We start from the raw sequence: 12,380 nt of genomic DNA on the forward strand, positions 1-12,380 counted from the left end.
AGAAACCTGCCATACAGCTACAACTGAAAAGCAAAGGCTTTGCTTTACTCTCAAACCCTTCTGTAACTTCTGAACACAAACAATAAAGTCTCTCTCAACACAGGGTGTGGGAGGGAAATCAGGAAAAAAAAGAAAACCAAAACAAACAAACAAACCAGCGAAAAAAGTCACATAATGCCACATGTTCTTAATCCAGAGCAAGGCACCACTAAGCAGGGTGTATCCCATGAATATTTGGCAGAGAAGAGGCTCCATGGCCTTCCCCTGCCAACAGCAGCAAGGCCCCACTTCTGTCAGGGAAACCAGCACATTTCTGACATGGTAACAACATGGGTTAACCCCCAGCATGAGCCTCACGAGTTGTAGTTTTAACACATTAACATGTTCTACCAGGGGAAAAGCTGAAGTATTTTTAGCATGGCCCGAGTGTCTCTGCACTGTTCTGGCCTTTTTTGGAATTTTTAACTCTGGAAACAAATACAATACCCTTTGCAACAGTGAAACACCACCTATTTTCTTTTATTGTTTGCCACAAAGATGACCGTGAGTTGTACTTCCAAAGACATTAAAGGAGAAACATAAATCAGCAACTTTTGATACAGATTTCCCCAGTCACACCACCAGACAGTTCACTTACTGTTTCTCTAATTCCTGCCTGTGCCCCCAAGCCTTTCCTACTTACATGCTTAGCTCTGATGGAATCTCAGAGGAGAAAACATTTTTCTTCATTATGAAATTCAATCCTGAGCTGTTGCTAGAAGGTGTGAGGGGATAACCACACACATATACAAACTGCATCCCATGCCACTGCCTTCTGCTCCTGACTCACACACAGCCACTCAGTCTGACTTCCAAGGTATGTCAAGGAGAAGCATCTGACAGCAGTAAGTTGGTTTTTATCCCAAGAAAACCCCACAGCTGCATCATCCCCTCCACCATGCTGTGGGCAGCCCAGCAAGCCAGAGCTAAGTGTAAAGGAGGAGATGGAGTTGAAGCACAAATGTAACAAGGAACAATGCAAGGCAGGTCTGAGGATCAGAAGCAGAATCATATGGAGAGAAGAAGGGACTCTTCCCTCTCCTGCTTTTTATCCCATTTCCAAGAAGGTCCCCTTTCTCATCCCCTCTGCCTGGCACTAGCACAAGCATGCAACACAGCTGTAAGGAGCAGTCCCTGCCAGTCCAGGCTGCACACAGCAGCAATCAGCAAGCCCATGGACTGGCCACGTCCAGGCCACACACACAGGTCACCCAGGGAAACAAGACTCTTGAAAGGATTTAGTGGTGAGAGAAGCTCCTGTGGCTGCAAAGAGGAGACTGTAGTTGTTCATCTTGACCCAGCTGAAGGGAGAGGAGAACAAGCCTTTTGTCCTGGTTCTTCTCTTCCTCCTCTTCCAAGACTGCCATTCCCACTGCTTCTGGAGCCAGGGAGGAGCTGGGGCAGGGGAGCTGCACTTGGCCACTTGGATTCATCTCTCGGGCAGCAGGACAAAGAAGATGGCCTTGAGGAAGTGACCAAAGCTGCAGACAGCAGCCACCAGCCAGTGGGAGCGAAGGCTGGGGTCAGTGTTCACCACACATTTTGTGATGTCTGCCTAAAGAGGAGGGAACAGAAACCATCAGGGAGGTGCCTGGAACCACATCCCCCACTGCTGCAGACCCTCCCAGCCCCACAGCACCCTGCCCCATGTTGGAAAATAACTCAGACATTTAGAATGATGTGATTATTTTGGGCAAGGTGTACTCTATCTATACGAGTTAAAACTGTAGTCAGAGAGGCACACACTGAGTACCACAGCCAGCACCAAGCAGGGACACCCTGCAATAACCAGGCCCTGAAGAGGGCAATTATCAACAGGCTTTAAGGGTGTCTCATGTAAATCACTGATCTGGCAGAGAAAACTTGAGGTCTGTGTGGATAATTGGACCTAAGGAATGTAGGAGGTGATAAAGAACCACCAAAATCAAGATGACTGACTGCTGAACCAGTCATGGGCAGTTGGAGCCATAGAACTTGTGATATTGTGTCCTTCAGGTGAACTTAGCTCATTATGATGTCATTATAATAGTAAGGTCAAAAAGACCCCTGCCCAGATGAAGACCCTTCTCCTGAGCAGGTGTGATACTAGAAATAGTGATGTAACCATATTATGACTATTTGTAAATCACCAACCAATCACTGTAAGAAGGATGGACTTAGAAGCTTGACAACTTTATAGCTTGGAGTATAAACATGGTTTGGTGTGCTTGATTTGTGGGAAGGCACCAAGCACCCAGCTTGGTACAAACCTGCAATACATAACAATGCCTCCTTCCTAAACACAGTCTCTTTGTGTTTTGAGAACTGTCTTAAAACAGAAACACCCCTCTGCCACACTGGCAACAGCCCCAAACTTGCTCTGACACTGCCACACTGGGAGTTAGCAATCAGGCCCAGGAGCTCTATGAAATACACTTTCTCCACTCTGCATCAAAGTATCTCCCTTTTCACCCACCCCTGGGGAAAGTAGTGCTACAGGAAGATTGTCAACCATTTTCCATTTTGATTAGCTCAGTAAAAGGAGCTTTCCCATTTTTCAAAAGAGCTAGGAAGCCTTGGCAATATCAGCAATCTCATCCTTCTCTGTAAAGCAAGATGCTTCCCAGAGGTTGTCCTGTTTAATATCAGCTCAAGCTGCTTGCACTTTCTTTCCCTCTTGCCTTAATGTTTTGTTTGGAACTCAGCCAAGCCAGCCAACCCCCAATTTAAATCTGCAGCAAGGCAAGCTTTGTTTGTGGAATTATGTGTGCTGGCAGAGATGCCTCCCAGACGCGTGGGCCAGATTTAAAGATGTCTTGGGCAGCTGGTTTTCAAGTAATAGCAAGACTAGAAGCTGGTCTGCAATGGACAACACCACCACAGCAACACCACAGCAAATTCTTGGAGACAGGAGCTCAGCCAGCATTGGAAGAAGGTGGGAAATATCTGGAGAGTAAAGCAAACAAGACAGTGGAGGATAGAAAACTGTATCTTCTGGTAGGGGAAACAAACTACAAGTTCTGCCAGCAATGTAATTGAGTTTGTGTTTCAACTTCAGCCCAGCCACCAGGAGATATGCACATCAATTCAATGTGGTTTTCCAGTGGCAAATGTAAACAAGAATCAGGTCACAAGGAGGACAAATATTCATCAGCCCCAAAAGCTTCTTCTTTACTGCTTAGCTCAGCAGTCTTCCAAGTTCACCTTTTGACACAAGACTCTCTCTGAGCAAGCAGAGCCAGACTCCCAGCTCTGAGATGCTCCTCCCATAAAACAAGACACAAGAGCTGCTGGATACTCCAGTGATCTTTTTCAGTCCTCAAGACATGATGAGTCTCACCTGGCTGACCTAGGTAACAATTAGAACACAAGGGGGACTGAAGGGACAAATCCCTTTGTCTGATGAGGGACTACAGCCATGCTAACCAGCTCCACTGTCAGCTACAGACCAAAGGTCTGTCAGCAGCAGCCACAACAGCCTCCCATGCTGTTCCTCCCTCCCAAGGAAGTCTGAAAGGCTAGCATGGTGAATCTCCCCACACCAGGAGCTTTAGGAGACACTGAGCCCATGAAGATCTGACAAGTAGAGACTGAAGGAATTCACACAGGCACTCCAGGACAGGAAGAATCAGGATGACAGGAGGAAGATGAACCAGCACGTGGGGTGCTCCTGAGGCTGAACACCAAGGTGTGGAAATGCTGCTGCCTACAGCTACAGATGCACAAGCAAACACAACAAGCAGCCAAGACAGCACCTCACAGAAGATGCTGCAGTGTAGTACCAGTGGTTGTAGGCTTCATTTGTATTGTGGAACAAAGTAAAATGTGTCTGCAGAAATGCTTTCAGTGATGGCTTTGCAAACTCCCCGTGTTTGGATTTGAAAACAGGCTGAACTGATTCAGCCTGTCCAATTTTAGGGACCAGCACATCCCTAAAAGACAGTTGTGTCAAGCTGCCTTTTTAGTCAAGAGAAGTCATGACATGTAAGTACCTGTCATGACTGTGTGAACATGTATGCAGATGTTAGGGCAGCTGATCAAGAAGAAATCTGAGCTCTGAAGGGCTTTAAGTGCCTCATGTGAACCAGTACAAGGCCCAAATATGCAGACCAGGTTGATGAGAGCTGCAGAGGGTTAACTTCCTGGTGAGACTGTGAGGCCCTTCAAGCTGTGCTGTGACCTACCAAAGGCAACAAGCTCCCTGTGGCTGATCAAGAGGAGCTGCAGTCAGAAGAACTTCTACTTTTATGTGGTGTTTGCTTAGATAAGCAAAATTGCTGAGCTGTTTAACAATTGCCTTAGCTATTGTTATCCAAATAAAGCACACCTGATAAGGCACTGGAATCGAAAATTTAAAAGCTACTTAATACAACAGGCCTTTGAGGCTGGTGAGACACTGATAAACTGTTGCAATGGCAGCTTGATATTTGCCTGTTAGTTATTCAAACAAGTTCAAGTCCTTCCATTCTACTGTAAAGCCACGAATTAGGCTGCAAACTCTCCCCAGTGAGAGATGATGACTCAAAGTGTTAAACATTTTTTGTTTCTCCAGAAAGGTTCATTTTGGAGTGGGCTTTGGGGAGTAGGGGCTTTCTGCACCCTATGGAAGCAGGATTGGAGACCTCTGATTGCATTTCCTAGGGTTACATGATGGTTTTTCTGAAAGAGCTCGGAGCAAGGTGGTTCCTCTAGGCAGTAAGAGTCCACAGGAGAAACAAGGACTCCATGCCAAGACAAACTAACAACCAGCTGGGTCAGGCAGCAGATGAAAGGGTCCTCCACTCCACAGCTGTTTAGTCTGGCCCATGTGTGAACAAGGCTGGGAAGCTTCAGGCTGTAGAGCCTCCCTCAAGAGGCAGAACATTCAGGCAATGTTTGACTTAGGCAGGCTGGAGGGTTGGACAGGGAGAAATTTAATGAAATACAACAAGTGATGTGTAGAGTCTTGCATCTGGGAATGAACAATCCCATGTAGCAGTACAGGTTGGGGGCTGACCTGCTGGAGAGCAGGGTAGGAGAAAGGGACCTGGGGGTCCTGGTGGGCAGGAGGATGACCATGAGCCAGCAATGTGCCCTGGTGGCCAAGAAGGCCAATGGCATCCTGGGGTGGATTAGAAAGGGTGTGGTTATTGGTCAAGGGAGGTTCTTCCTCTCTGTTCTGCCTTGGTGAGGCCACATCTGGAATATTGTGTCCAGTTCTGGGCCCCTCAGTCCAAGAAGGACAGGGAGCTGCTTGAAAGAGTCCAGGGCAGAGCCACAAAGATGATGAAGGAAGTGGATCATCTCTCTGATGAGGAAAGGCTGAGGGAGCTGGGTCTCTTGAGCTTGGAGGAGACTGAGGAGTAACCTCATCAATGTTTACAGGTATGTTAAGGGTGAGTGTCAGGAGGACAGAGCCAGGCTCTTCTCAGTGATAGGACAAGGGGCAATGGGTGCAAGCCGGAGCACAGGAGGTTCCAAGTAAACATGAGGAAAAACTTTTTCACTGTGAGGGTGACAGAGCACTGGGACAGGCTGCCCAGAGAGGTTGTGGAGTCTCCTGAAGATATTCAAAACCCACCTGGATGTGTTCCTGTGTAACCTACTCTAGGGGATCCTGCTCTGGCAGGGGGGTTGGACTAGATGTTCTTTCAAGGTCCCTTCCAACCCCTGACATTGTGATTCTGTAGAAGAACAGCACAAAGTAGCAAGAGGATTAACAGCCTTTCCCCAGGGTGAAGGAGGAACAACTCATTTCTAGAGGGAAAATATCTCCTTGTTGCAGCCCAAAGTTGCTGATAAAGGCACTGGAGACAGGCTGTAACCAGCACAACCCAGCAGCTTTGTTTGAGTGAGGTTGGCTTCCCTTTCTTAGGGCCAGATCCCAAGAGCAGGCAGCATAGATTCAGCAACTCCAACAGCAGTGTGCTGGCCATCCAAAGAGGGGTGATCAGCAGAAGGAGCTAGCAGTAAACAGGACTTAACCTCCTCAGCTGCAAAGAACCACTTCTGGTCTGGGAGTGGGTTTTGCAGCTTGTTTGCTAGGCAACAAACTTTCCAAAAATCCCATTTGGAACTAGCAAAACACCCTGGTTTGAACTCTAATAACGCGATACAAAAGTTAAAACAAGGTACTAACTTCTCAGGACATGCACGTCTTCCCAAGAGAAAAAAAATCCCACAAACTAGTTGGAGACTAACGATTCTATGGGATATTTTCTGGCCTGCATGTGTGGAAGCAAAGTCTTACCCAGCCTCCTCTTCTTTTCAGCCACGTCACCAAGGTCTTGCGGACAAACTCTCCCAGGCAGTCGACGATGGTGTGGACCATGGCTGGCTGTGCGTGCCTCACGCAGTCCACTGCCAGCCCAGCTGCCACAGCATAGAGAGACACCACCTTGCCCCAAGTTATGCCTAGGAGAGGAAGAAAAGTCCTTCAGATTTACACAGGCACACTCAGCTCAGTCTGGAATCATCCAGGGTGACTGCTCTTCCTTCGTGAGCTCTGGGCTCAGGTGCAGCCGCAGTTTGGCATGGTGGGAAAGAAACACCAGGGGAGCAGGACTGGGGGGAAGTTTTCCACCTGGAGAAGCAGAATTACATGATCTGATCTGGGCATGCTTTGACCCCCCCTGTCTCAGCACTGTTAATAGCTTTGGAGAATGCAGCCCAAAGGCATCATCCAAATGGGAAGATGTGCACCACCATGGTTTATAGTGCCTTAGCTCTCAGCTCAGCACACGCTGTGCAGGAGGAGATGGAATTCAAAGAGTATGAGCAAGCTGGGGTGTGGTCATCAACACAACTCTTTAAGACAAGGGGCCCTGCAAGAAAGCTGGGGAGGGACCTTTTAGAAGGGCTTGTAGTGAGAGGACAAGGGAGAATGACTCAAAACTGGAAGAGGGGAGATTGAGGTGAGACATGGGGAGGAAATTCTGGAGTGTGAGGGTGGTGAGAGCCTGGCCCAGGTTGCCCAGGGAAGCTGTGGCTGCCCCATCCCTGGCAGTGTTGAAGGGCAGGTTGGATGGGGCTTGGAGCAGCCTGGGCTGGTGGGAGGTGTCCCTGCCCATGCAGGGGGGTTGGGACTAGATGATCTTGAAGGTCCCTTCCAACCCAAACCAGTCTGTGATTCTATGATTCCTGGTTTTTTTCTGGATCAGAGGAGACTGTTCCAACGTGACACGCAAAGCACCAAAGAGAAGCATCTTCAGTCAGTTCTACCATGACACAAGAGCAAAAATAAATAAATAAATGGAGGCAAAGCTACAGGGCCCAGAGGTTTGGCAGTTCTTCTTGCTGTAAAAAAAGTACACCTCAGTCTCCACTTGAAAACAAGGCAGCTTCAAGAATTTTGCCACTCTGCCTTCAACACTTAACACTGCATATCTCATCCCAGTGAAGGCAGTGCAGGGACAGAATGTTAGTCAGCTACCTAATCTCCCAGAAAACAGCTTTTCTGACCTGTGAGCACTGACTGTTCCATGGAAGTTGTCCCTGCAGCAGTCATCTTCCTGTTAGTGCCGGCAATAAGCACTTAAGCCCAGCTTTGGGGACCAGCCAACCTCCCTGGGTCTCCCCCACACTCTGCAAATACCACTGGGCATAAATCTTCCCTGCTTAAACATTGCAGCCAGCAGCACCTCATCAGGCTTTTATCAGGATCAGTGACCTGGAAATGCAACCCTTCTGCATCCATGCAGAAGAACTACCACAGCACAAAGGCACACGGATTTCTTTTGGATCTGCTAGGAAGTTAAATCCTCCCCCTTGCTTTTATTATCTGAAATAGTATTTGACAAGAACACTGTGAAGTATTTTACAGTGTTAGGTCTCTATGGAATCTGTCTGAGGCCCCTCTCATATGTAGCCAGAAGCCAGGTGAAGTTTTAGTATTTAAAAGCCACACAAAACCATCCTTGCTGGGTTGCAACAAGAAAGAAAACTGAAGAGAGGAAGGAAAGATTAGTTCAGTCACTAGATCTAAGGACCAGAAGGGGTCAAACACAATCAGAAAACTGGATGTGCTCAGAAATCTACCAGCTCAGACAGCAAACCCTTAAATGCAATTCAAATGAAATGAAGTCTTTCTCATTTCTTCATCATACTCCCAGAGCCCCAGGTACCCCTGCCCATCTCTTCAGGATGGAGCTCCAGACTCTCAAACGTGTTCACAACGTAGCAGAGCTCCCCATGTTCCTTTACAGTATGTGCAGGTTCCACAGTCCTTCCCCTTAGTGCCTCAACAAGGACACTCACACTAACACTTTAGGGAATTGCCTTTTTTTTTTTTTTTAATAAATGCTTTTTTTTTTTTAATTAAAAAAACCACTAAACTTTGGAGAAACTGTTCAAAGCTCAGTCACAGGAATGGCTTGTTGGGCTGAAGAAAATCCATTCAGTCTCCCAAAAGAGCCATTTTTCACTCATGATCGATGTAAGATCAAGATCTACAGATGAACCTTCTGGGAGGCTCTGTAGCAACAGTACCAGCAGTAGCTCTGAGTCTCCTGTGGTATTCTGTCCTTCATCAGAACTATCTCCAAGATCAGAGGAAGTTATTAGTACAGCTAAATTGGCCATTATTCCAATTTTATTCTCTGAGTAGGTCCAGCAGTGTCCCCTCCCCAGAGCTGTCACTCAGGAAGTTCACTGCCTGTGTGATACTCACACCATTTATCTGTCTTCCTCACAGTGTGTCACCATGACAGCCAGCAGAACGAGCCAGGAAGAAGCTATGAAACCACTTGAGAACACACTTGATAGAGGGTTTCTCCTGGCAAGAAAGAGGCTGTCATCTTGCAGGTCAATACCTCTCCACCCCATGAAGGAGGCTTTAAGGTGTTACCTCTTGCTTGCCACAGCCTCCTGGCCGAGCCTCAATGAGCTTATTCTCAGCTTTAGTGTCAGTCAGTTTTTACACTTCTCCCTCTCTGCAGAAATGTGGCTTCTTTCATATTGAGTTCCATGAAACCAAGTTACCCAAAATTCCAGGGAAAAGTTCCCTGGCTTGTTCCCAAGCTTTTACTGACAGTGCTCTTCCTTAAGTATCTGAAGCAAGTCCATTAGCTTTGAGATATTTACATGGCAGTAACTAAGACTGACAGGGGGCCGAGGCTACCCTGGTAGAGAAAGACAGCTGCTGTCTTGATTAACTTAGTTTTAAACCCAAGTTTCTTTTTCCAGCAGAAGAAAAGTGGCTCCTCAACCTATGATGAAGGCTCAATAGACCCATGGTTTTCCTACCACACAGGGAAGCAGTTTGCTCTACAGAAATGTCAGGCCAGGGGTCTCCTCCCAGGGAAGATGGAGTGAAAACCCACCTGCTCCAGCTTCCCTGCCTAGGTTGCTATGTAGTGGTGCTGGCTGCAGGGCTTGCAGGGGGTGAAGGCTTCCCCAGCACATGGCCAGAGCCCCTCTCCCTTTCACAAGGGCAGCAGAAAAGGTGGAAGCTGTTCATCATGGTGATGGATGTGAAGGGCTCAGCAGTCACTTCCCATTATCCTGCTCTATATGGAGCATGGCTGTAAGGGTCAAACCAATCTCACAGTCTGCTTTTCCTCTTCCTGGCAAGAGCTGGGCTGGGGGCTGGGAGAGGAGGAAATCCCCTCCTGATTTCTCTGCATGGAAACTCCCCTTGCACTGCTGGAGGCAGAAGATGGGAGAGAGCTGGCTGGGCTCCTCACCTGAGACAGCAGGGAACAGCTTATGCTTATGCTCTTGTTTGCCAAAGGTGTTGGAGGGGAGCCCTGAGCAAGGGAAGAGCAGACACCTTTTAACAGCTGCTCTGGACCAAAGCTGTGCCATGCCTGGGGCTGGTCCTTCTGAGGGCTCCAGCAGCTGCCCAGCCCAAGGCAGGGCAGGGGAACAGGCCACAGCAGCCCCCATCTGCACTTTTTCAGGACACTAGTTCCATTAACATCTCTCTCTATGAAGGATTCCCTTGGCAGCAGTAGAGGAGCACAATCTACTGAGCAGGCAGTGCCTCTGCCCCCTGGGATGTCCAGGCCAGTGTTAGGGTGACACAAGCTTGGTTCATCCGTCAGCACAAGCTGAAATTGCATCCAGACAGTGCACATGAGCAAGAGAAGACACACTGTCCTGCTCCAGATTCCTCAAAAGGCCTGGCTGCCATCCATACTGAGTGAAATGGGCACTCAACACCAAGCCAATCTATTCACGGCTTCCCACTGTGTGGACCAGCATGCACAGGAGCTGGTGACAAGAGGGAATGAAAAACAGGTCCTGAAAGGAGCAATCAAAACAGAGAAAGCTCTGAAACTTCTGCTCACAGAGATGGAATAAAAGGGGACACACACACAAAATAAAAAATAAAATAAGATAAAAAAGTAAGAAGCTGTTTAGAAGGCGTTTTTAAAAATAAGAAATACAAGTTGCAGACTCAAGGCCAGTCATGGAGCTGAAGGTATGTAAACACTGGAAAACAAATCAGCAGGAGAGGACTCCTCTTGAAAGTGTTCTGACTGCATACCAGCCTGCCTGCCCCAGGGAGTTGCTCAGGAAGCCACAAGACATGACTGTGCAGCATCTCAGAGCTCCACACCATCCAGAGTTATTCAAAACAACTTCCCTCTGCTCCACTGAACACCTAACTTGCAAATCAGACCCAGGAGAAACATGATCAGGGGCTACATTTCAGCAGCTGGGAAGATACTGCCAGACAAAGATACATTTTCCTCTGGTGGAGAGAATGAAATCAAGAAGGATGTGCCTAGGTCAGGAAGCTCAACTGATAAGGGGTAAGCGATGAGGAAGCCGTGGGAGGCATTTCTAACAGCATCTGCTCCTGCAGGGGAAAATATTTTACTGCTGAGAGACCATTACCAATGCAACTCTGTTGTAAAGGGTTAACTTCAGCCCAAGCACTCTTGATTAAAAACTGCAGAGCACCTAAAACAACACAGAAACAGGATGAAAGCTTTGAGAGAGCCCTCATGCCTAGCAGCTCCTACTGACTGGGGGAAACTGTTTCCTTTAGGAAATGAAAATGCACCTCCCTTTTCTTCTTCTGTTTTTTCCACCAAGTGACCCTTTCCTTCTGGGATTTATTTAAACAGCTAATGTAAATGCCAGCTCAGCCAGGCCCCAATCCAAAGCCTGTTAAAGTCAGTAGAAAGTCTCCTGCTGGCTGCAGAAGAGCTTTGGACTACACACCAGAACCAGTGGTCTTGTCACAGAGGTGATGCTGCTGCAGATCCCTCAACACCTCCAAGCAGGCCAGGGCTCTGCAGTGCCAGTCTCCACACAGATAGGCTCTCCTCACCCAGAATAGTTAACAGGTTGCATGGAAATGGAAGCCAAACACAGCTTGAGCCTTGCTATGCCCTGTGACCTGCTCACTTTCTGCCTACATTCTCAGCTGTTAATCTTGCTGTAATGGGGATTCAAGCTGTCCTTGCTACATCAGAGAAAAGCCAAACCTGAGATAACTGGAATAGAGAATGCTGTGAAGTCAAATATGGCACAATGTACCCATGAAGTGGGACCAAGAGGGATGTCAGACATCCTCAGTCTTGCCTTCTTGTGCTCACTCAAGACTTGTAGATAGTGTGGACAGAAGTGAGCACAGCCAGAGCTCCAGTGTGAAGGCTCAAAACCAGACCAGAGTGTGGAAGAAGGCCATGTAAAAGATGAAAGAGAAAAACCTCTCCAGTAAGACAGGGTCAAAATCCCCCACTCCCTTGCTGGAAAGGCATTGTGAGTGACTAATGGGGCAGCCCAGACTGTCTAGGCACTGCAGTGTCAGAATGTAGCTGTCTTCTTCATAAACTGGACAGTGAAAAACAGGCTGAGATGCTTGGTAATTGGCATGAAAGCTCAGGCTGCACTTGAGTCTCTGGTTTGCTCTGCTCAATAAGAGCCTCTTTCCTGTGAGCTATGAAAATATTAGGAATTAATATCTGGCTGCCACAATCAACTCTCATTTACTGGATTTAGCATTAAATACTGAGTCTTAAGACTGCAGTTGGGATCCAGGAATGTTAAAAATCAGCAAACTCCTCCTTCTGCCACTCAGCAGCCTTCTAGCAAGAGAAATTACCATAGTGAATTGATGAAAGCATTTGAACATACAACCCCAGCTTCAGGTTATCCTATTAGCTGGTTTGAGGAAGGGATGAGAAAGAAGAAAAAACAGAGCATGCAGAACACTGGGAAGGTTTGAATCTACACCCTGCCAGCCATTCCTGCAGTACCATGTCCCCAGATGAGGGACATTGGCAAGAGAGTTGAGCCTGGGCTTCTACCACATTCCCAAAGTTTCCAGCATTATCCGCCTTGAAGGGCTGAGTCCAGATCCCATTCTTACTACCCTGAAAACCCCAAGTTTAGAACCAAGAGTTAAAATTTCTAACTTTACTTTCAAC

At 47.6% G+C, this 12,380-nt stretch overlaps 1 protein-coding gene across 9 annotated transcripts in view; it reads right to left on the bottom strand.

Annotated features, from left to right (window-relative positions):
• Positions 1–488: 488 nt before the first annotated feature.
• Positions 489–12,380, bottom strand: part of BOK (BCL2 family apoptosis regulator BOK) — a 29,672-nt gene continuing 17,780 nt past the window's right edge. For all 9 annotated transcript variants that reach the window (XM_051627023.1, XM_051627028.1, XM_051627027.1 and 6 more), the window contains 2 exons: positions 6,248–6,411; positions 489–1,594 (listed from right to left, as the gene is read on the bottom strand). In XM_051627023.1, coding sequence (XP_051482983.1) covers positions 1,469–1,594; positions 6,248–6,411 — 290 coding nt within the window. In that variant the 3' untranslated portion in view covers positions 489–1,468. The remainder of the gene's footprint in view (positions 1,595–6,247; positions 6,412–12,380) is intronic.

Source organism: Apus apus, chromosome 8, assembly GCF_020740795.1.
Source record: "Apus apus isolate bApuApu2 chromosome 8, bApuApu2.pri.cur, whole genome shotgun sequence".
Classification (NCBI taxonomy): Eukaryota; Metazoa; Chordata; class Aves; order Apodiformes; family Apodidae; genus Apus; species Apus apus.